General features: G+C 43.7%; 1 protein-coding gene and 1 long non-coding RNA gene across 3 annotated transcripts in view; one reads left to right on the top strand and one right to left on the bottom strand.

Annotated features, from left to right (window-relative positions):
• ror2 (receptor tyrosine kinase-like orphan receptor 2) overlaps positions 1-24,835 on the bottom strand; it is a 62,221-nt gene that overhangs the window by 13,164 nt on the left and 24,222 nt on the right. The window contains exons 2-4 of the mRNA XM_061699229.1: positions 14,768-14,839; positions 6,265-6,552; positions 6,084-6,114 (exon numbers count right to left, since the gene is read on the bottom strand). Coding sequence (XP_061555213.1) covers positions 6,084-6,114; positions 6,265-6,552; positions 14,768-14,839 — 391 coding nt within the window. The remainder of the gene's footprint in view (positions 1-6,083; positions 6,115-6,264; positions 6,553-14,767; positions 14,840-24,835) is intronic.
• Positions 15,801-19,812, top strand: LOC133413805 (uncharacterized). Of its 2 annotated transcripts, none has more exons than XR_009769924.1 (3): positions 15,801-15,833; positions 17,185-17,270; positions 19,623-19,812. It is a non-coding gene; the product is annotated as an uncharacterized LOC133413805 (long non-coding RNA). The 2 variants fall into 2 exon arrangements; XR_009769923.1 differs by having other exon boundaries at positions 15,818-15,914.

Raw genomic sequence — 24,835 nt, 5'->3', positions numbered from 1 at the left:
GCTCTGTTTACGTGAGCTTTGTTGGAAGCCACATGTATATAAAAAAAAACAAAAAAAACAAACATGAAAAAAAGTGTCAGAAATTATAGTCAGACTGTACAGAGTTTAAAAGGTTATTCAATAGAATCTGTGTTTGTTGTATTCAACTTTAGTACTACCATATTTGACCTACAGTATTGCTCTGAACTCTAGGGAAATGCATGTAAAACATATATAAAACCATGAATTAAATTGCAAAAGAGGGTAATAGAAATAATGCATGACATGGGATTTTTAGAACGTACAGACCAAATTTCCCGTTTAAATGAATTATAACTGTGAATAACTGTGAACATTTGCCCCCATGTCTATTTCTTTTCTTTTTTATTTTTTTGCATAGTTTCTATCCATCATTTTACACTGGAGACAATGTGAGTGCCGGATGCACATGTCATTGAAACAATGAGTCCCAGCCCTGGAACAATGAGTCCCTGCAACTTATCATCACGGAATACAGATACATTAATCCTCGACTACATCGCGGTTCTTGCTTCACTGTTCCGCTATATAGCAGATTTTTATTATAGTGGTGACTCTTTCAACTTTCATACTGTTTTAACAATATTTTTGTGTTATCCATTGTTCTTGTTCTCTGTCAATATATTGTGTGTTGAGGCCTGCCGCAATCGCAATTTTGTTAGAACATTATATTGTCCCAAAAACGTGGATTTACAGCTTCCTGGCGGGCAGCACACAGCAGGTGAGGCTGGGGCTAGGGTCCACCTCATCTACACGCACCGCCAGCACCGGGGCGCCCCAAGGTTGTGTCCTCTCTCCCCTGCTCTTCTCTCTCTCTACACGAACGACTGCACCTCAACGCACCCGGCTGTCAAACTCCTGAAGTTTGCAGATGACACCACCATCATCGGATTCATCAGAGACGGTGACGAGTCTGCGTATCGACAGGAAGCGGAGCGGCTGGAGCTGGGGTGCGGCCGACACAACCTGGAGCTGAACACGCTCAAGACTGTAAGGGTGATCGTGGACTTCAGGAGGCATCCTTCGCCACAGCTGCCCCTCACGCTGTCCAACTGCCTTGTGTCAACCGTTGAGACTTTTTGTTACTAAATGAAACGTGGTTAACAGAAAGTAGCTGTAATACCATTTAAATGAGGCAACACAAGCACATTTTGATTTTATGAAGAGCGTGTCAAATAGGGAAAAAATGCGGTGGTATTGATGTTATTTTTCATTTCATTTGTCATGATTTCAGTTTAAAGACATTATACTGGGTGATTTTAGCTCCTTTGAATATCTCTGTTTTTTAGTTAAAGGTGACCCAAAGGTTATTGTTTTAATCTAATTCATTAATTTAAAAACTCTTCTTTTTTCCCATGCTTTTTAGAGCATTTCCACTTTTAAATGATATTTCTTGCAGCGTACGCTGTTTTAATTGTACTTTAATTTTTTTCCTCTTTGTTTGAAATGTTTATAAGCTGTTTTTTCCCCATCCATCCATCCATTCTCTGAGCCGCTTCTCCTCACTAGGGTCACACGGGCGCGCTGGAGCCTATCCCAGCTATCATCGGGCAGGAGGCGGGGTACACCCTGAACTGGTCGCCAGCCAATCGCAGGGCACATACAGCCCAAGTGCACTTGAGCTTGCGGTTCACCATTGTTCCATGTTTTATCCGTTTGTCGATCATGGTTCTCACCTTGATTCGCTGGAATCCTAAAGCTTTAGAAATGGCCTCGTAGCCGTTTTCCAGATTAATAGATCAATTACTTTATTTCTCATCTGTTCTGGAATTTCTTTGGATCGTGGCTTTTTTTTTTAGATCTTTAGGCCGACTTCATTTTGTCAGACAGGTTCTATTTGAGTGATTTCTTGATTGAACACGCTTGGAGGTAATCTTGCTTGGGTGTGGTCAGTGGAAACAAACCCAAAAATGAAATTAGTTTACAGTTTACTCATGGTTTAAAAAAAAGGGGGGGGAAATTACTTTTTCACACAGGGCCAGGTGGCTTTGAATAGTTTTTTCCCCTTAATAAATAAAATCACCAATTAAATTTGGTAAACCATTTGAAGCTGAAATACCCTGAGAAATACCCTTTTAAACCTGGTGATAAATGGAGTTTGGGAATCAGCACTGCTTGTTGTCTGCCATTAGTGACTGTTCAAGCCCAACAAGTTTCTAATTACAGATTTTAAGCAAGCTACAGTCACTATTACAGTTTGTAAAAGGTTTGAATAAACTAGGACTAAGCTTTATGCACTTATCCTTAATGTATTGTACTGGTTATTCCTGCTTGGGTTTTCATTCCTTGTAGACCACATACAGTGGCTTCCTGCTCAGATCTTACAGCCTGAATTGGACTTTTGCCCAACGTGTACATACTGTAATTCGATTGTTGTGTAGTCAAAGGTTCATTATTTTACACCGCACTGCATCGCTATAGTAATTCTACATCATCATCATCATCATCTGCTTCATCATCATAATTGTTGATCTGTACAAGATTATAGTCGCACAACGTACAGGTACTGTACATTGTGTACAGGTATGTGCGTGATTAGCTGTATTTGTATATTTGTGTATTTGTAAGCATGGGTCGTAGTTTGTGGTATATTTATGTTTTAAACTATACACATAAATTTAGACCCCCTTAATTCTTTTCACTCTTTTCCTCAATGTACACATAGCACCCCAGATTGAAAAACTGAGAAACTGAAATATCACTCAGCCATAAGTATTCAGACCCTTTGCTCAGTATTTAGTAGAAGCCCCCTTTTGAGCTAATATAGCCATGAGTCTTTGGGAGTGATGCAACAGGTCTTTCCACACCCGGATTTGGGGATCCTCTGCCATTCCTCCTTGCAGATCCTCTCCAGTTCTGTCAGGTGATGGTGAACGTTGGTGGACAGCCATTTTCAGGTCTCTCCAGAGAACCTCAATTGGGTTTAAGTCAGGGCTCTGGCTGGGCCATTCAAGAACAGTCACGGAGTTGTTCTGAATCAACTCCTTCGTTATTATAGCTGTGTGCTTAGGGATATTGTCTTGTTCGAAGGTGAACCTTCAGTGCAGTCTGAGGTCCTGAGCACTCTGGAGAAGGTTTTCGTCCAGGATATCCCTGTATTTGTATCTGTATATCCCATGCTTCACTGTTGGGACTGTATTGGACAGGTGATGAGCAGTACCTGGTTTTCTCCACACATACCGCTTAGAATTAAGGCCAAATAGTTCTATCTTGGTCTCATCAGACCAGAGAATCGTATTTCTCACCATCTTGGAGTCCCTTCAGGTGTTTTTTTTTTTTTTTTTTTTTTTTTTTAGCAAACTCCACTTGGGTTTTCATGTGTCTTGCACTGAGGAGAGGCTTCCGTCGGGCCACTCTGCCCTGAGTGGTGGAGGGCTGCAGTGATGGTTGACTTTCTAGAACTTTCTCCCATCTCCCGACTGCATCTCTGGAGCTCAGCCACAGTGATCTTCGGGTTCTTCTTTACCTCTCTCACCAAGGCTCTTCTCCCCCGATTGCTCAGTTTGTCCGGACGGCCAGCTCTAGGTAGGGTTCTGGTCGTCCCAAACGTCTTCCATTTAAGGATTATGGAGACCACTGTGCTCTTAGTGTCATGGGTGTGTGTTCCGGCTTTTGTCTGCCCCCTGTTACGCACACACCTGCTCCTGAGGGCATCTTCACCACCTGTGCCTCGTTCACCCTAATTACCCCTTGCATTTAACCTCGTGTGTCATTCTTTCTAGTCGCCAGTTCGTTATACCTTGTCGTCGCATTCCAGCATTCCTTGTTTCCACGTCACAGACTCACAGTAAGACTAGACCCTGTTCCGATTATCGACCTCGCCTTTTTGCCTCACCTTTTTGGAGACTGTTGCCTTTTTTAGATTGCCTGCCTGTGTCCCGACGTCTGCCCGTATATTAAACCTCTCTTTTTGAAACTGTCCATTTGTTTTGGAGTCGTGCATTTTTGGGTCCTATCCTCTTTTCCGTTCATGACACTTGGGGCCTCTTTACACTCCCGTCCTCGCGCGGCCCCTGTGTGTCACTTGACGCGCACACGGCCAAAAACGTTGCTGCGAGTAGAATGCAGCGGAGATCATCTTTCACGCTTGGTCCGTTTTAGTCACATGCTGTGATGACGTAATCAGCGTGCCGCTTGGTTCTACATGCCATTTACGCCGCCGCCTTCTTGATCGATTTTGCAGCATAATTAAACGTATCATCTGGTCATCTCGGTCCATTGGTTCTAGCAGAGACTGTTCCACGGTCGCCATTGTTGTTGCTTTGTTCCTTGTTACAGAAAGTAAAGTAAAAACAACTACCAGAAATGGCCCAAAAATGCAGCGAAACCTCCACCCTGCGGTGTCCTCGCCAATACCAGCCGCAGCGACACGCTCGACTTGGAGGAGAACTGCAGTACATTTTCAAAACTGCGTGCGTGGGTTGCGCTCGAGTATAAAGGCAAACTGCGCACGGGATAGCCGCAGTGACGTCAGCGCGGTCGCCGCCCGCGCGAGTATAAAGAAGCCTTTAGGAACCTTAAGTGCAGCAGAATTTTTTTTGTAACCTTGGCCAGATCTGTGCCTTGCCACAATTCTGTCTCTGAGCTCTTCAGGCAGTTCCTTCGACCTCATGATTCTCATTTGCTCTGACGTGCACTGCGAGCTGTAAGGTCTTCTATAGACAGGTGTGTGGCTGTCCTCATCAAGTCCAATCAGTATAACCAAACACAGCTGGACTCCAACGAAGGTGTCGAACCATCTCAAGGATGATCAGATGAAATGGACAGCAACAGAGTTAAATGTGAGTGTCACAGGAAAGGGTCTGAATTCTTATGGCTGTGTGATATTTCAGTTTTTCTTTTTTAATAAATCTGCAAACATTTCAACAATTCAGTTTTTTTTCTGTCAATGTGGAGTGCTGTGTGTACATTAATGAGGGGGGGGGGGGGGGGGGGGGGGGGGGAAATGAACAAATGATTTTAGCAAATGGCTGCAATATAACAAACAGTGAAAAATTTAAAGGGGTCTGAATACTTTCCGTACCCGCTGTAGGTGGCACGGTGGACTACTGCTTAGCACATCTGCCTCGTAGTTCTGAGGACCCGGGTTCAAATCCAGCCTCGCCTGTGTGGAATTTGCATGTTCTCCCCGTGCCTGCGTGGGTTTTCTCCGGGTACTCCAGTTTCCTCCCACATCCCCAAAACATGCGTGGTAGGTTAATTGGAAACTTTAAATTCCCCGTCGGTGCGAATGTGAATGCGAATGGTTGTTGGTTTCTGTGTGTCCGGCGATTGGTTAGCGACCAGTTCAGGGTGTACCCCGCCTCTCGCCCGAAGCTCGCTGGGTTAGCCTCCAGCACGCGGGACGGAAAATGGATGAATTTTAGGGGAGCTTCAATTTTATGCTGAAATTCGCTGTTTGCGGTTAGGCTCGGCCCCAACTTCATTGATGTAACACATGACTGCAGCGGCAAAACGAACTGTCTCCCAACCAAACTAATCAGAAGAGCCTCCAACAAACAACAACTGAATGAGGCAGTCGTGAAAAGCCTGGAAAAATCACAAAATACATAAAACTGCAAACGTTTGGTGACAGCAGTGGGTCACAATACTTGATCCAGTTATTGCAAGCAAATGATTTGCGACTAAATGTGTTTTTGATTGAATCTATGTTGAAGTAGACACACTATTTGAAACAGTCCCTTTGTACTGTGTCTTAATTACATGTCTGTGACATGCTTTCATCAAAATACCCCAAGGGCAAAATGAATTATAGACATATTTACAGCATATTTCTTTCCATGGTGAAAGCAGCTCACTTGAGGGGCGGATCGGTCTCTTGTGGTGTGCCAGACCTCATCCTGGCCTACATACTGCCGGGCCAATGGCAAGCTTAGCTTTTGATAGAATGACAACCGGTGGGCTGGCTCTCGCCTTCCTAATCGTAAAATGTGGGAGTTCCCTGGAAAATCTGGCCCCGCACACATGCTGTGCGCATTCTTCTTTTGACTTCACTTATCACGACAAAATATTGGAAGCAATGGTTGTCAATCTGATTCCCAAATAAGAAGAAATGTTTCACTTACGTGTGATCTGGCCCGTGCGTAGGCATCTGTCCTGTTGATGAACATGATCAAACATAAATTCATGATATTCTAAAAAGAAATGCATACATTATTGTTGAATCATCATTACTATTCGAAGCTGCTTAAAATGTCATCGCCAAGATGAATGAAGATACTGATTCAATGTGGAAACAGACTTTACCTAGTTTGACATAAAGGACCCCTGTGGCGTAGATCACTTTATATGCGTTGGAGGCAACACACTGATAATAGCCTGTGTCTGTCGTGTCAAGGTCCGTGATCCGAAGCTTTGATCCGGCCTCGGTTTTGCGGACAGTGATACGTCCGTGCTCCTGGACGACGGGGGCATCGTTTTTAAGCCAGCGAATCGTCGGTCGTGGGTGACCGGTCACCTTGCAGTGCAGCGTGGCTGTCTGGCCCTGGAAGTGTGTGATATTGTTGACTGGCTCCAGGAACTCAAGGAAGTAACCTTGGCAAAGTGAAACGCAACAGAATAGATGTTAAAGTCATGCAGAATGGGTCCCCCCCCCCCCCCCCCCCCAAAAAAAAAGATTGCTCCTTCCACAGTCTAAGATAGTTCACAGGGAAAATGTTGTATCACTACGAACTAGTAAAGCACCAAAGGTAGAAGGGTAGACAGAACTGGGAAAAAAAGTGAAACACCAATGAAACACCCCCCCCCCCCCCAACCACATTGTGGTGAGTGGCTGTTTCTGCAATCAGCAAGAATGAGGCAAAAGATGGAAATGAACAGCCTTGAAGCTGCCCAAAAACTCAGGATCTACTGCACTGTATGTTCTGCTAACAGCTGGTTAACTCCTGGTTCAGCATAGAATCTGGAAATAAAAATGCAACATATATCAATATAAACAAGCCTAACTGATTACAGTTGTGTCGGTTGTGTAGTGTAACGTGAGTTTTGGTGAACAAATCATACAAAGAGCTGGCATACAACATCTGTTATGATTAGGTCTTGTACAAATAAAATACAGGTGACCGTGCAACCTGTGCTTTGGGTTAACTCCACAACTGATTCGGGGTGTAGATATAAGTATTAACAATCTCAGAAGTCCCCTTGAGAAGCTGCCAGAACCTGGGATTTATGGAATGGAAAACCAGCACGAATGCCAAGTTTGCCATTCTGCCCATAACAGAAGCATGTGAACACCTTATTACATTTTAATATGGGGGGGAAAAAAGTGGCCAAATAAGGTTGTAAAATTATGTGAATTTTCAAAGTTGGAAACTCTTCATGGGAATTAAATGGGAATTTATGGGACCTAACGAAAATTTATGTGGTGCAGTATCAGGCTGGGGAGGACAATCGGCCAGGTGTTCTGGCACTCTGACATGCTCTTTGGCCCACCCTCCCCCCCTTGGGTCACCCTTGGGTCCCCGCCTTTTTTTCAGGTGACTCCTCCGCTGGGCCTTATTGGTGGTTGGGGCCCCCATGCTTTTCGGGGGTGGTAGGGGTGGTGCCAGCAGTGGGGTGGGCTTGGTGGGGGGTCCGCTACCCGTGCATAAAGAAATGACCGACATATGCGACAGCTTGGAATTCGCTGACAACAACATCGTTTCCCGGCAAAATTGCACCATGTGAAAAAATACAAAGGAAAGGAAATCAAAGGTACAAAATACAGACTAAATCATCAATACTCCAGTGAAATCAACGAATGATGGAGAGTTAAAGCACAAAACCCACACTATGGCTTTTCTAAATTACCTGAAATTCATCAACTCTTGTTTAAATGAATTACATTAAATGAACTATGAACAATTAATGGATAATATCGACTGTAATGAATCTAAATTGACAAAAATATTGTATAAATCACGGTCTTTCCAAAACATTGTATAATGCCAGAGCAGGTATTTCTCAGCTTTCTCCAATGCGGTAATTTACATTGTCTGCTTTGGTGTTTTTGTTTTTTACACTTTGGCCTCTATTTCCGTGAGTAGCGCAAATCCAGCCCAACACTTGTCGTAACTCTGCGAGGAGGAGGTGACGAGCACCAAGGTGGCGTAATTAAAAGAGAAGTTAGCTCCCTGTGGGCGTGAACACAGCCGACTCCAATCATGTCCAATCAAAGCGTCTTCTTTCATTCCCTTTAAATGCGGTGCGCTCGTCTTGAAGACAACCAAACGTTTCTTAGGAAGAATCCGATTGGCTCATCCGGGAGGTTGAAGCGTGCAAACTATGTTTATAAGGAACTACAAGCAGACGTCCACAGGCGGATGATGTAAGTTTGCTTGGGAGGAGATCATAGATATTCACCGGGAAGTGGGCACTTGGAGAGTGCGACCCACACTGATTGTTCGTGAGCATCTTTTCATCCGCTAGAATTATGTTGTCATCAGGACCAACTGCCTTTCCATTTTCCATCCTCTTTAATGCCTTTCTAACTTCCCCCTTACGAATCATTGCCACTTCCTGGTCCACCACACTTGCCTCTTCGACTCTCCCTTCTCTCTCATTTTCCTCATCCATCATCTCCTCAAAGCATTCTTTCCATCTATCCAGCACACTACTGGCAACAGTCAACACATTTCCATCTTTATCCTTAATCACCCTAACCTGCTGCACATCCTTCCCATCTGCTGTATATCCCTCTGTCTGGCCAACCTGTATGGATCTTTTTCTCCTTCTTTAGTGTCCAACCTGGCATACATGTCACATATGCCTCGTTTGGCCTTTACCACCTGGAACTTCGCCCCACGTCGCATCTCCATGCGTTCTTTCGCCTCTCCTCAGTCCTCTCAGTGTCTCACTTTTTATTAGCTAACCTCTTTCCTTGTATGATTTCCTGTACTTTAAGGTTCCAGCACCAAGTCTCCTTCTCCTCTTTCCTACCAGAAGATACACCAAGTATTCTCGTGCCTGTCTCACTGATCACCTTGGCTGTAGTGGTCCAGTCTCCTGGAAGCTCCTCCTGTCCACCGAGAGCCTGTCTCATTTCTTCTCGAAAAGCCGCACAACACTCTTCCTTTCTCAGCTTCTACCACATGGTTCTCTGCTCAGCCTTCGTCTTCTTAATGTCTCCCTCCCCACCGCCAGTGTCATCTTACACACCACCATTCTATGCTGTCTAGCCACACTCTCCCCTATAATTACCTTACAATCAGTAACCTCTTTCAGATTACATAATCTGCACAAAATGTAATCTACCAACATGCTCCGACCTCTGCTCTTGTCGGTCACCCTAAATTCCTGCCTTTTCTAGAAGAAAGTGTTCACCACAGCCATTTGCATCCTTGTTGCAAAGCCGACCACCATCTGTCCCTCCAAGTCCTTTCTTGGATACTGAATTTACCCATCACTTTTTCATCACTACTGTTTCCTTCACCAGAATTACATTCTGCACAAGTCACAACTCTCTCTCTCTGTCTAGGATGCTCAGAACTCCTCCCAGAATTTCTCTTTCACCTCTCGGTCACATCCTACCTGTGGGGCATAGCCACTAATCACATCATACATAACACCCTCAATTTCAAGTTTCAGCCTCGTCACTCGATCTGATCCTCTTTTCACCTCCAAGACATTCTTTCGAACTGTTCCTTTAAAATAACACCTACTCCACACCACTCTTCCCAACTACTCTGTGGTAAATAATTTTAACCATGCCCCTAAGATTCGAGCCTTACTGCCTTTCCACCTGCTCTCCTGCACAGACAATACTGTATATCAACCTTTCTCCTGATCATCATGTCAACATTTCTATTGAGGTATCAGGTCTAACATCCGTGGGAAGGGCATTCCAGAGTACTGGAGCCCGAATAGAAAATGCTTGAGAACCTGCGGACGTCTTTCTGGCTCTCAGAGTCACCAAAAGACCAGCGTTGTGCTAACGTACGTTTCGGGACGGAACATATGGTACAACTAAGTCAGCGAGGTAAGAGGGTGCTAACCTGTGTAATATTTTATGAGTAAGTAACAGGACCTTAAAATTGCATCTCAAGTAGACTGGGAGCCAATGCAAGATGGCAAGAACGGGGTTAAACTGATCAAACTTCTGCTGAGTTCTGTACTAACTGCAGGCTTTTAATACTAAACATCTGAAGACCAGAAAGCAGTACAGAATAGTCAAAGTGAGATGTAACAAATGTGTGGACTATGATCTTTGCGTCATTAGATGGGGCATATTTTAGCGATATTGCGAAGATGAAATAAACACAGTTTTGGCAATATTCTTAATGTGCTTTTAAAAGGAGGAGAGCTTTGAGTCAAATTTAACCCCCAAGATGTTTTGCTGACTCAGTTTGGGTAATGGTGCTTTTGTCAAAACTCCGTGTGGTGCTTTTAAACAAGTTGCTATGTTCAGCAGTTCAGTTTTCTCAGGGTGAAAGCTATAATCCACAACTTTTTTTGTTAAAAAAAAGCAATTTTCAACCAATCCACTACTAGAGGAGATGACACAATGCTGATTAAGCCATTCAGCTCCTCTAACCTCCTGGTGTATTTGTCAGTATCTTCATCCATCCATCCATTTTCTGAGCCGCTTCTCCTCACTAGGGTCGCGGGTGTGCTGGAGCCTGTCCCAGCTGTCATCGGGCAGGAGGCGGGGTACACCCTGAACTGGTTGCCAGCCAATCGCAGGGCACATACAAACAAACAACCATTCGCACTCACAGTCACACCTACGGGCAATTTAGATTCTCCAATTAATGCACGGGGTTGGGGGACAAAAGTGACATAGCATAGCTTTAAAAAGCAAACGGTTACAGGACATCCACTGTTTAATCTCGAGACACAACTCCAGATTAGAGTCATTGCGTGGGCTAGTGGCTAGTGTCATTGGTTTTATGAAGTGTTCTTGAGCCCATGTGGTGATATCCTTTACACATTGATGTCGAATTTTGATTCAGTGCCGCCTGTGGGATCGAATGTCACGGGCATTCAATGTTGGTTTTCGGCCTTGCCGCTTACATGCAGTGATTTCTCCAGATTCTCTGAACCTTTTGATGATATTATGGACCGTACATGATGAAATCCCTAAATTCCTTGCAATTGTACGTTGAGGAACATTGTCCTTAAACCGTTCGACTATTTTCTCACGGACTTGTTCACAAAGAGGAGAACCTGTCCCATCTTTGCTTGTGAATGACTGAGCAGTTCAGGGAAGCTCCTTTTCTACCCAATCATGGCCCCCAATTTTTGCCGTGTGCGCGTCAAGTGCTGCATAGGGGCCGCAATGCGTCGGTCACGTGATGCAAAGAGGCATTTATTCCTCTCTGTCCACATTTTCCACGTTTTTCACCTACTTGACTCAAGGTTTTGCAATTTACAGATCATCAGATTGGCCATATGTCACACAGTGACTACACTGAGCAAAAAGCACACTGTACGTAGTTATGGTTGCGTCATACTGTTTTTGTCAATGTTAATGCGCTAACGACTCTAAATCAGTCTGGCATGTATTCCAATGGCTGACCAATTACAAGCGACGATCCCCCCAACCTGAGAACAATAGCACACTAGCCAACGACTTGAATACCTTCTGCAGACTTGAAAAGGACACTTTCACACCCCACATACACCCAGCCGCACCAGCAACCACAATCAGACCTCTGACTTCTGCGTTAACCATCCACGTGCAGGATGTGAGACGCATCTTCAAACAACAAAAGATTAACAAAGCGGCAGCCCCAGACCTTGTGTCCCCCTCCTGCCTCAAAGTCTGGGCAGACCAGCTCGCTCCAGTCTTCACACAGATTGTCAATAGACCTCTGGAACTGTGCGAAGTGCCTTCCTGTTTCAAACACTCCACCATCATTCCAATCCCCAAGAAACCCGCAATCTCGGGTCTAAATGACTACCGGCCTGTCGCCTTGACATCTGTGGTCATGGAGTCCTTTGAACGTCTCATGCTGGACCGCCTCAAGAGCGTCACAGGTCCCCTGGTGGACCCCCTGCAGTTTGCCTACCAAGCGAACAGGTCTGTGGATGATGCAGTCAACATGGGACTGCACTTCATCCTAGAACACCTCGACAGTGCAGGGACCTACGCGAGGATCCTGTTCGTGGACTTCAGCTCAAAGTTCAACACCATCATCCCTGAACCAAGCTTCTCTAGCTCAGCGTCTCACCTGCCATCTGCTAGTGGATTTACAGCTTCCTGACGGGCAGGACACAGCAGGTGAGGCTGGGGGAGGCCACCTCATCCCCAAGGTTGTGTCCTCTGTCCGCTGCTCTCTCTACACGAACGACTGCACCTCAACGTACCCGGCTGTCAAACTTCTGAAGTTTGCAAATGACATCACTGTCACCAGGACGGTGACGAGTCTGCATATCGACAGGAAGCGGAGCGGGTGGCGCTGCGGTTCGGCCGACACAACCTGGAGCTGAACACACTCAAGATGATCGTGGATTTCAGGAGGCATCCTTCACCACAGCTGCCTCTCACGCTGTCCAGCTGTCGAGACCTTCAAGTTCCTGGGAATTACAGTCTTTCAGGACCTGAAGTGGGCGACCAACATCAACTCCGTCCTCAAAAAGGCCCAGCAGAGGATGTACTTCCTGCGGGTTCTGGGAAAGCACGGCCTGCCACGGGAGCTGCTGAGGCAGTTCTACACAGCGGTCATCGAGTCAGTCCTGTGTTCTTCCATCACAGTCTGGTTTGGTGCTGCTACAAAAAAGGACAAACTCCGACTGCAACGGACAATCAAAACTGCTGTAAAGATTGTCGGTAACCCCCTACCCACCATTGAGGACTTGCACGCTGCCAGAACTAATACAAGAGCGTGCAAAATCCTCTCGGACTCGCCACATCCCGTTCACCAGCTCTTCCAGCTCCTTCCCTTAGGTAGGCGCTACCGATCAATGCAAACTAGAACTAGCAGACATTCCAACAGCTTCTTCCCTCTTGCAATCAACTTCTTAAACAGCTAACCTACAATTCCATTGCAACATGCTGGCAATTTCTTTTGTCTGAGTTTGCTGTCACATTCCTGTCGGGCCAATTATAGATTACTCGTGCACTCGCTGTAGTAGTCTCGCCACGCTACACTATCTGCATATCTGTTGTTGACGAATACTGGCCACTCGTGCCAGAGTAGCATTTGCACCACTTGCACACTGACTGAGGAGTATCTGCAACATTTGCACAATCGACACTGTCCCAGATTAACGCACTACTAGTCACTTTAAACTGCATACATTCCTTGAAGTCTCGGCGTCCTTTGCACAATGGTCATTGCACCGGACTCTTGCTATATTAGTCATTCAAACTGCTCAAAGTGCTAGAGGACTGCATCTTTTTGCACAATTGTAAAACAAATAAATAAATAAATACAAATACAAATTTGTACCGGCATTACCAGATAACTAGCAACCCTTGATTGCTCAGTGACTGTTTTTGTCAATGTCTCAAAAGTGTTCCCTGTCAATTGACCGTCTGTTGTCGTACTAGAGCAGCTCCAACAATCGGAGACAAATTCCTTGTGTGTTTTTTTGGACATACTTGGCAAATAAAGAGGATTCTGATTCTGATGTTATTCATTATAATATACTTTTCACCTCACCCCTTCTCAGACGTTCCCAATGACATTTTAAATCCTTTCCGGTTCATGGGCCGTGAATTCTTTTACATTTATATCTCCAGACGCGTATGATTTGCCTTGTCATTTTGTTGTTCAAACTGGGTTACTCTCTGCTATAACGCAGTTCCAGCCAGACCTATGTGACAAGTGTACTGTATCACCCAATCACTTATTTCAGTGTTTTGCAACTTCTCAACACGATAGCTTAGCAATTAGCATCATGCTTTTCCATCTCTTCCTACCCGCTCCTCACCCTCCCTTGGTGATAACATAAACGATACATGTAAGAAGCATAGTAAGAAGTGTCGTTTATTCGCTGCCATGGAGGCGATGATTAGTGACTTACGATGCATTGACACCGGACGCAAAGAGAACTTTCGCCTCCGCAGCTTGACAGCCAAGGGGGGCGTTATAAAATAGCGTTCCCCCCCAAGCAGCTTTTTTCCTCTCTTTTTTAAAAACATTATAGCGTTTCTTTCATCTAATTTTTTTATGAAATTTTCATCATGGTGGAAGGACACAGCGCCGGCGCCGCCCCCCCCCCCCCCCCCAATATCCGGAATATTCTGTGTTACGGCCGTAACGAGTCAGCGTTCAGTGATTTCTGTAACAAAACGCAGACGTTCGGTAACATTTGGCAGCTCTGCAGACGACAAGAACTGTTATGCTGCTGGCAAAAAAAAATCAACAAGCACTGTCAATACATTACGTCTATGGTCTACTACTGTATCGATGCAGAATTGTTCATGGATTGCGATGCATGGATTGTATTGAAGCGTCCAGGAAGTTGATGCTATGCATTCCAGCATGCCTAGCAGGATTTGTAATTAGTTGTAGCTGATCATGTGTTTTGTTAATGTTATTTTGTGTTTTCTCGTAGTGTAACAGTAGTTGTTCTCCTTACTTGTTGTGCATCATTTTGTTGCACTTAAGTTTGTGTTATATTTAGTGACACCCGTTTATTTCATTGTGTGTTAAGCCCATTGTGAGGTCGCCGTTAGCTGTTGCTTGCTTCATACAATAATTTCTTCTACAAGAAAAGTCGGAATGCACAGTATCTGTTTAAAGAGGAGTTACAAATCAGAGTTAAGTCGTTACTACTTCTACTACTCCGAAATACCGGTCAGATTAGGTAACATATATTTTACCTTCAAGTGTCGGAGCAGCGCCACTCTGAGCGTCAGCCAGAACCTCTGCATCCACTGAGAGCCCAAGGTCACCTGCACAAATAGTCACAAACACGAGTTAGAGTTATTGATTTATAAAATAAATCCATTCTATCTCAGTGCTTTGACTGCTTGTTGGTCATTAACTTGCGTTTTTGGTTATGTGTGTGAATGACACCTCACTGCAGGTGTAAACATAGGCTGTACCTACATGGACAGCAATAACATTATATTTTACATTACTCGAAAAAATTATTTCCTTGATTGTGTTTACAATAGTTTTTAGAGGTTTGCGAGTTCAGGGAGAAGCCCGCACAAAGTCTAGTTTCCAACAAATGTAGGTTTATTCAGCCTGATACAAAAAAAAAAATAAAACAAAAGTTGAACAGCTGTTCAAGGGCCAAATTCACTCCAATTTTATCTCAAGTGGGCTGGACCAGTATCTGCATGGCTTAATAAGCTATAAATAACTATTCCAAATATTTTCTATTTTTTGGTGCAAAAAAATACAAGTACCGTAATTTCTCGTGTATAATGCGCAGCCATGTATAATACGCACCCCCAAAGTTGACCGCGAAATTCTGGAAAACCCTTCAACCTATGTATAATGCATTTTTACAATGCATGATTTTGCTTCTTCCCATATGATCAAAACATGAAGTATGATCTGTATTTTGTTATTTTTTTTCAAATAATTATTCTGAAGTTAAGCACTTCATTTGAACGAATAATACTTTCTTTTTATTTACCTAAATCTTATTTTGAAATTAACAGCCCTACTTTTATTTAGTAAATGACAAAACACACAGTTGTGCTCATATGTTTGATATGAAAAGTGCTTAATTTGCAGCAGCGCCCGCAACCAAGTCAGCCAGCCATCAGGGGGCGAATGCATGGTTAAGGCTTCATTAAGCGCCGGTACGAAGCCCTGGTGCCAACTTCAAAATAAAAGCCTAAAATTGCATTTGTGTTGAATTGTAATAATATAAGAAGCTTCTATTTTGAAGTTGGACCTCTCAGCATGCCGGTGGAGAGGTGTCACGTCACGGTAAGACACTATTAACAATCGTTGCAGCGGCTACATTAACTTCTACTTTTCGGCTGGCCTGACCGCAATGAAAAAAAAACAGTGAGTAAATAGAGAGGGAAATCCCCACTGCAGGTTCTTTGCATTTTGTGACTGTGCACGACTGAACAGTGGTCGAGCAGGAAAACGGAGACGTACCATCCTTGACAATTTGCTATATTGACGACGGACATTTATTCAGTTAGCCCTTGCTAAAGTAGAATTCTTTGGGTACATTTATTTTTATAATTATTATCTATCATTTATTCTTATTTAAAAATTCCTTTTGAACTGAAAACCGTGAAATATCGTTTGTTGAAAAGTAGTATATTTACCTATAAAACACGTTTTATTCATTTCTCTCGGACTATTACATGTGAGACATCGGTGGTATATTAGTTCACATACAGTAGCTTGATACCGCACAGCTGGTTTCCTGGTGTTGTTGTCTCCATGCTCCCCCCCCCCCCCCCCCCCCTCTTATCTCTCAGAGTGTTCATCCAACTGGCACTTGTGTTTCACTGACTATGTTGCTTCTGCCCATTTAAAGGATATTTATACGTGTATGGAGAGCTTCTTCGAAAAGGGAAACGAGTCAAATAATGAAACGAGTCAAATAATGAAACGAGTCAAAAAAAGAAAGCTGTGTTTAAGAGACAAGCGCGGCAGTCCTACTTAAGGTTCAGGTTTATTACAGTACTAGTTGATTCTCATGCACCAAACCTGCAAAGTGTAATATGTGGCAACTGCAATCAAAACTGCTTTGACACATGGCTCCCGAACACCCGGCATGAAAAGACAAACCTTTGAGATTTGTTAAAAAGAGAAAGAAAAAAAAAAAAAAAAAAAAAAAAAAAAAAGATTACCCACAAATGTGACGAGCACATTAAAAACAGAAACAGGAACGGGTCTCTCATGAATTACAACTTTATTTAGCATGACGGTGAATTGTTTATGTTATGATTTGTTTTGATTTGTATCTATGCTGGTCAGTGAAAATGTCTTCACGTGAAAAAATGGTTGGTGACCACTGATCTGGCATACCTACTGATCATAATTCTAACATTAATACAATGCAAATTCAAGTGAAATAAACACGACAGCCTCTTTGCGATCCAAATTCCTGAGTTAAAGTGTCTTCTTCCAGATGTCCTCGAGCTCAACCGTACTGTATACAATGAACCGCATAGATGTGGATTTTTTGGGGGGGAGGGAGAGACATGAGTTTCTATAAAACTGGTTACAGGTGTCAAAACAATCAGCAACTGCGATTGACCACTTGTATCCAAAGTTTTGGAAAATTGTGATTAGACCTATAGGATCTTTCTTCCAGGGGCTGAATATGAGCTCTGCGGCTGCATTCCAACAGCCTGCTGCCTCTGCCATGAAAGGGCCCTTTGAGAGCTGAGAGGCCAAGACGTGAGTCCATCTATTGGGGTTTTGCTGAGGGGCCTTCTGGCGCACTTAAACACTTTCCTTCTCCAGTTGAAACTGTTTGTGTGTGTCTATCTCCTGCTGCCACTAAGACCTCAAAACATTTGTTTCTGCACTTCATCCTGAACCCAGCTGCAGAGTGTCGACTAAGAACTAAGAACTAAGGCAGAACAGATTATTCCTGTCTGATTTTATTGACTCTTTTTCCTTCAGGACACATCGATTTATTTCTTTGAGAGCTAATAAATTATAATCTTGATTTTAAAAAATAATAACGCAGCGCCTTCTTTACTTGGTTTTAGGGCAAGTTGACCTTCATTTGAAACTATTGAGTCAAACTGCCATTGTGACACAATATATTTTACCAAACCAACTTTTTCCTAGTATTTGGGATGTAATATGGTCTCGACGGTGCCTCAGTAAATGTGAAATATGAATTAATGTCGTCCACGCATTCTGAAGTTCCAGATGTTTTTCTGCCGAGAGGACTGAAATCAGGTCGACCTTATCTACGTCAGCAGGGAAGATCTCCGCCTTCTCTTTCCGCTGCCGAGCCAGCATGCTCTCACGGGTGGGTCTTCTTCACGGAGGCAACCAATCAGAGGAAAGGGGGCGGTCTTAGCCAAGGATGGACATAGCGGATACAAAACTGGGTCAATCAGAAGTAGCTCTCAGAGGGGGCTTTTCTGGGCACTCGTATGACAAAACCCATGTGTTGTTTTTTTTAAATGAAATTTAAACTTTTGTACTAAGTCCATGTAAGAGAGTCACTCCATGGAGGTCTAAATAGCCAAACTACAGCACAAGAAGGCATGCTCAGTGATTGTCGTACTCACTGGTTTCCATTTGATTGTGTCAGATGTACAGTTGAAACCAGATGTTTACATACACCATATAAAAAGACATTTTTTCCCCCTCACTGTCCAACATGAAATAAGACTAAACCTTTCGTGTTTCAGTTCAATTATGATCACCAAAATTATTTGTATTTGCTCCATGCCAGATTAATGAGAAAAATTATTATTATTTTTTTTTTAAAGACAAGCTTTCATGACTTTCTTCACAGTCAGACGTTTTACATACATTTCATTCGTATTTTTATCCGCGAAGGAGCAACGTACTTGTACGTATGCAGTGATTAATGTGGAAGCTCACCGCAAAATAGTACGAGTGAAGCGTTCGTGCAAAGAACGACGTACGATGCAGCGAACGTACTCATGAGTGATTTTAACCACTCGTCCTGACGTCCTCGCGGGGATAGCGTTCATGGCAGCCGTTTCTTCAAAGCAAAGCAATGCAAATGTATTTATATAGCACATTTCATACACAAGGTAACTCAATGTCCTTGACATGATTAAAAGCATTTAAAAATAATAATTAAAAAAAAAACAGCTAAGAACATTTAAAACTGAAAAAAAAAAAGTACAATTAAAACAGCGTACAGTGCAAGAAATATAATTTAAAAGTGGAAATGCTCTAAATAGCATGAGAAAAAAGGGAGTTTTTAATCTGGACTCAAAAACATTCACACTTAGGGCTGACGTCACTTCTGGTGGCAACTTACTCCATTTGTGTGCTGCCTAATAGCCAAATGCCGCTTCACCATGTTTGCTTTGGACTCTGCGCGCCACCATTTGACCTAAATCTGTCGATCTCAGAGCCCTACTGGGTTTATATTCCATGAGCATTTCTTTCATGTATTCAGGACCAAAACCATTTAGTGATTTATAGACCAGTAGCAAAACTTTAAAATCTCTTCTCAAGATGACTGGGAGCCAGTGTAAAGACTTTAAAATTGGAGTAATATGGTCTGACCTCTTTGTTCCGGTCAGAAACCGAGCTGCAGCATTCTGAATGAGTTTCAGCTATTTAATGCTCTTTCCGGTCAGAAGACCATTACAATAGCCAAGTCAACTTGAGATAAAAGCATGGATGAGCTTGTCCTGGGGCCTCATGTACAAACGGTGCGTACGTACAAAAACGTGGCGTACGTTCTTTTTCACGGCAAAGTTCAGATGTATCAAGAGTGAAATGATCGTGGAAATGTGCGGTGCCTCACGTCAACTTCGTGGCTGGCGTGCGCACGTTTCTGCAGCATTTGGTACTTTGGCGACACTTAGAGGTGATGCTGGGAAACTGTTATAATAAATCTGCACATCAGAGACACATGAACAATTAGCACTGATGAACAATTCATGCCCAACATTTGATTTCAACAATGCAAGGACTCGGAATTCACTTGTTGACCAGTGTACTTAATGAATCACTGATATTTGTAAGGACGCCTATAAATTGATCAATGTGCCACCTATTGCTCTTACAATCCCGTGACTCCAGCACAGCACGGGTGAGGAGACGGCCAGTCGGGTGAGCAGCAGCAGCCGGTTGTAGGAGTGAAATTGCTTCGGAGACGCTGGGGATGCCGGAGGAGACGCAAAGGAACGGTGGGCGAAACCTCCGCGTACGTGACACCGGTGATGCCAGCACTGACAAAAAGAATCCTTTGAACTTAATTTGAAGATTTACATCGGTTGCATATGACTAAAATCTGTTAAAATTACGTATTTTTTTTTTGAAGGAGAAGAGGGGTAAATTATGTCATTTCAACACATTTTAATCATGTGCAACCGATGTATATGTTCAAATGAAAGAAATTCAAAAGACGTTTTTTTTCAGTGAGGGAAGCTGGAGGAACTTTCACGTGTCTGTAACACCAGAGACAATCCCCCGAACATACAGCACGCGACTGCGTGTCCTCTCCTGTGTATTAAAATAATAAATGGAGTAATCCAACAGGAGTCCCACTTTTTGATATCCTCTTTGATATGCCGATGTGCTTCTATTTGAATTCAAAAGATTGATGACAAATACCACACATACAACTTTTATGCGTGAACCTTTCTCTCATAGGGCTGAGTGTAGGTTACTGTATGAACACATTTGTTGTGAGTTATAAAAATACATGGTATTTACCTCGTGGGGTAATTAGAGTCAGCCACATGTGCTCCCCCACCCTTGAGAGAGCAGCGTCACCCACGATTGCAGCGACTCTCTCCTCAAACGGGGTGAGGCCCTCCGCGCCGGTTCCTCCGCCTGTTTCGGCCACACTTTGGCGGTGGGCAGCTGTCTTCCGCTTCACATCCACCTTCATGTCTGACCACTTCTTTTTTTAGTTCAGCGTGTGTGCGCTGTTCTAACTCCACAGCATTGACAGCCGCGCACACACACGCTGTCCCATTCGCTCTTCTTTCGCTTGTTGTTAACGCCGGAGGACAGCGGGCCAAAGAGGATTTTCTTGCGCACCTCCCCTTCATTGAGCAACTTCACATTCTGAAAAATAATTTTTTGCGTTTTCTGGATTCGAGCGTACGCCATGTTTCAGTAGGAAATCCACGCAAGTACATGAGGCCCCTGGTCTGCTTGGCACATGCAAGCCTTCACTCCGGATATGTTCTTCAGATGGTAAAAGGCCGTTTTAGTAATTGATTTGATATGACTGTTGAAAGTCAGGTAGGAATCTATCAGAACACCAAGGTTTCAGACTTGGTCTTTGCCTCTGTGTATTTACGAAGCGCAATCCTCGTTTCTTTATTGCCAAAAGCCATTATCTCAGTTTTGTTCTGGTTTCATTGAAGAACATTTTGGCTCAACCGGTTATTTATCTGTTCCAGTCAGTGACACTACACCTGAATTGAACTGTAGTCATCTGGAGACACTGCTAGATACAACTGTGTGTCACCTGCATACCATTGATAGTCAAAATTAAATTTCTGAAGAATTTGATACAAGGGTAGCATATACAGACTGAAGAGGAGGGGTCCAAGAACTGACCCTTGAGGCACCCCATAGGTCATTGCCATTCGATGAGATTGAACACCTCCAATGGTTACAAAATAACTCCTTTCCTCCAGGTAGGACCTGAACCATTTTAGCACTGTTCCATTTAGTCGTACCCACGTTTCCAACCTGTTCAGCGGTACATTATGATCTACTGTATTAAAAGCCGCACTGTGATCCAACAAGAACAGAATTGACACCTTTCCCAAGTCAGTATTCAACCTTATATCATTTAGCACTTTGATAAGAGCAGAATAGTGAAAAGTGAGAGCTTTCAACGTCGTCTGGAGCCCGGACTGCTCGTGAGCTGGCTTAACACGCTGCGCCCGCTGATGTTCACGTAAGTGCTTCTCACCCTGTCAATCACCCACAGCTTTGCTAGTTAAACAGCGACTTAAACTTGTCACCGGGAACAAAAACGTTTTTTATCCGCTCTTCGCATCAAAATGACGATGGTGGGAGCAAGTGTGTGTGCGCGCGTGTGGGAGTGTATGTGATTGCACGCTCGTGTGTGTTGTTGGGGGACGGAATCGGAAAAAGCTACCGACAACTCTCAAAATGAGTACTCTTGGCCGTAATCAAGCTTTTAAAACAGCATTAAGTGCAGTTCTGTCTGTTCCCCCAAGCCCAACATCTAACGGTCACTCTCTGTCACGTTTACGTACACGCACAGACCCACACAGACACACAGTTGACTTCTTGGACCACCACACAATCGGAAAACACAGAACTTGAACACGATGTCGTCGGTCGGTCTATCTACCTGTCACAGTCTTGAGAGAAGTGTACTTGAGAATGGTGTGCTTGTTTACATGTTTAGGTATTGACTGTATTTGGCATGTCAAGTCTGCACCAAGTAGTTCACTTAATGTGGCTTCAACTAAACTAATGAAGTTATTGGTTCATGTTGATGATGTCGTTCTGTAACCTGTGTGGCCTATATTTCCAAGTAATGGGTACGATTAAGGTAATGCTCTTTTCATACTGTGGATAAGTGATATTCCTGCCACTTGGCAGCTAGTGAAAGTAACTAAAAACGTTACTTGTAAACTAACTTAGTTACTTTTGAAATCAAGTAATCAGTACAGTAAATGAAATGCTCACCAGATGTTGGGAAAAACCCAAGTAATCCGTACATACAAAGAAAGTAGAACAAATAAGATCAGAAATTAAGTTGTGTGTAAAAATGTGAAAGGACAGGGAAAAAGTATTGAACACATGAAAAAAAGACAACACCTAAAATCTATCAATAATCAAACAGCAATCCAGCCCCTTGTCAGTGCAAATGAGTATCAGCTGGTTCAGTCCTTATTGATGGCCTACAAAAACGTCTCAGGTCTCACGATGGGTAAGAGCAGAGACCTGTCTCAAGACCATCGCAAACATAAAACAACAAAGTGAGTAATGTACTCCACCGCCATGGGCTGTATGCACGCTCACCACGCAAGACCCCATTGCTGAAAAAAAAAAAGCATGTCAAAGCTCATTTAAAGTTTGCTGAACAACATTTGGACAAGCCAGTTAAATATCGTATTTTCACGACCATAAGGAGCACTGAAAAGTCTTACATTTTCTCCAAAATGGACAGGGCGCGTTATAATGCGGTGCGCCTTATGTGTGCACCGAGTTCCAAAATCTGTAAATGTTGTTGTGTGACTTGACTGACGGAGCATTTCCTGCCGACACGCTGCTTATATAGAGGAAGGCGGACGTTACTGAGGACAGCATGCGGACGTTCAAGGGGGAAGGGTGCGCGTGAAAGAGGACGCTAAAGGCACGCCCCCAGTAGGTATATATTGGCTAAGGACCCCCAAAAAGGGCACCTACGAAGAGACACGCTGACGGAGCACAGTTTAAACTGCAAGCTATCACTTATGCGGAGGAACATGGAAATCAAACAGCCGCGAGAGAATTTAAGTTCAACAAATCCATGGTTTGCAAGTGGAGGAAGCAGGAAAACGAGCTTCGCCAAGTCAATAAGACGAACCTGAGTTTCCGCGGAAACAAGGCGAGGTGGCCCGGGTTGGAAGACCAACTCGAACAATGGATTAATGGATTCAAAGAACAGCCGGTAGAAGGGTTCCTACAGTCACCATTCAACTGAGGGCAATAACGCTTGCAGAAGAAATGAAAATCGAACATTTTCAAGGAGGTCCGTCTTGGTGCTTTTCTTTTATGAAACGGCGCCATTTACCCATCCGGGCAAGGACTACCGTGACGCAGCAACTTCCGGCGGATTACAAGGAAAAGAAACACAAACACATCCGCTCACTTTCGACATCCCGGTGAACCGCACTGTAGAGAAGAAGGGGAACAGCACAGTAGCGATAGGCACAAGAAGTCGGCTTTTACTGTTGTGCTTGGTTGCCATGGTAATGAATAGAAACTGCCACCTATGGTGATTTTTTTAAGAAGCTTGACGAAGGAACTCCAACCACTGGACATCGGTGTAAACAGGGTGTTCAAAGTGAAGTTGCGAGCGGCGTGGGAGTGATGGATGACAGATGGCGAAGACAGATTTACTAAGACTAGATGACGAGGTGGCGAGTTACGCCACCATATGTGAATGGATTGTGGATGCCTGGGCTAAGGTATCTGCTTTGACTGTTGTCCGAGCTTTCGCGAAAGCCGGCATCATTGCTGAACAGACCCCCGGCAACGAGACTGACTCTGACAATGACGAGAGGGAACCCGGAACCCGGCATGTTTGATGAAGTTCTCCAGCTGTTCATTTCGGATACAGAAGTTGGGGACTTTGATGGATTTGTGGATGAGGGTTGATCAAAAAATAACATGAGTACATTGTTAAATACTCCAATAAAGTACAACCAAACTCAGTTTTGCTCCCGCTGCCTTTTTAAAAACATACGCTAGCAAGCATGTCTTACCATGGCTGCGTCCAATAATACGGTGCGCCTTACGTATGTGTTAAATACAGAAATAGCCCCCGTAGCTGAGACTGCGCCTTTTAATACGGTGCGCCTTATGGTCGTGAAAATACGGTACCGTGAGAATATAGTCTGGTCTGATAAAAGAAAAAATGTTTGGATGCCATAATGCACACCACGTTTGGAGGAGAAATGGCACTGCACGTTGCCCTAAAAACACCATCCCAACACTGAAGCGCGAAGGTTGGAGCATGATGGTGTGGGGCTGCTTTTCAACAAATGGTACTGGTAAACTTCACATTAATGAAGGAAGGATGAATGGGCAAATCTATGAGGATGATGAAAATAAAACGAGGGTGGACATTTCAGCAGGATAATGATCCAAAACATACTGCCAAGGAAACTCTCAATTGGTTTCAAAGAATAAAAATAAAGCTGTGAGAATGGCCCAGCCAAGCACCTGACTTGAATCCAATCAAAAATCTATGGGAAGAACTGAAACTCAAGGTCCATAAAAGAAGTCCACGGAACCTTCAAGATTTGAAGAATGCTTGTGTGGAGGAATGGTCCAAAATCACATCAGAGCAATGCATGCAACTAGTTTCTCCATCCAGGAGGCATCTTGAATCCGTCATTGCAAACAAATGCCTTCGTACAAAGTATTAAATAAATACCAGTTGGCGTGTTCAATACTTTGTCCCTGTGTCATTTTACAGTATGACACACAACTTAATTTCTGAGCTTATTTGTTCTACTTTCTTTGTATGTCTGCATTACTTGGGTTGTTCCCAACATCTGGTGAAATTTTCAGGTCAATAGCACTTT

This window comes from Phycodurus eques, chromosome 15 (assembly GCF_024500275.1).
Source record: "Phycodurus eques isolate BA_2022a chromosome 15, UOR_Pequ_1.1, whole genome shotgun sequence".
In the NCBI taxonomy this organism is placed as follows: domain Eukaryota; kingdom Metazoa; phylum Chordata; class Actinopteri; order Syngnathiformes; family Syngnathidae; genus Phycodurus; species Phycodurus eques.
Note: the sequence above shows the minus strand (reverse complement) of the source record. Positions and strands in the feature narration are given on the sequence as shown.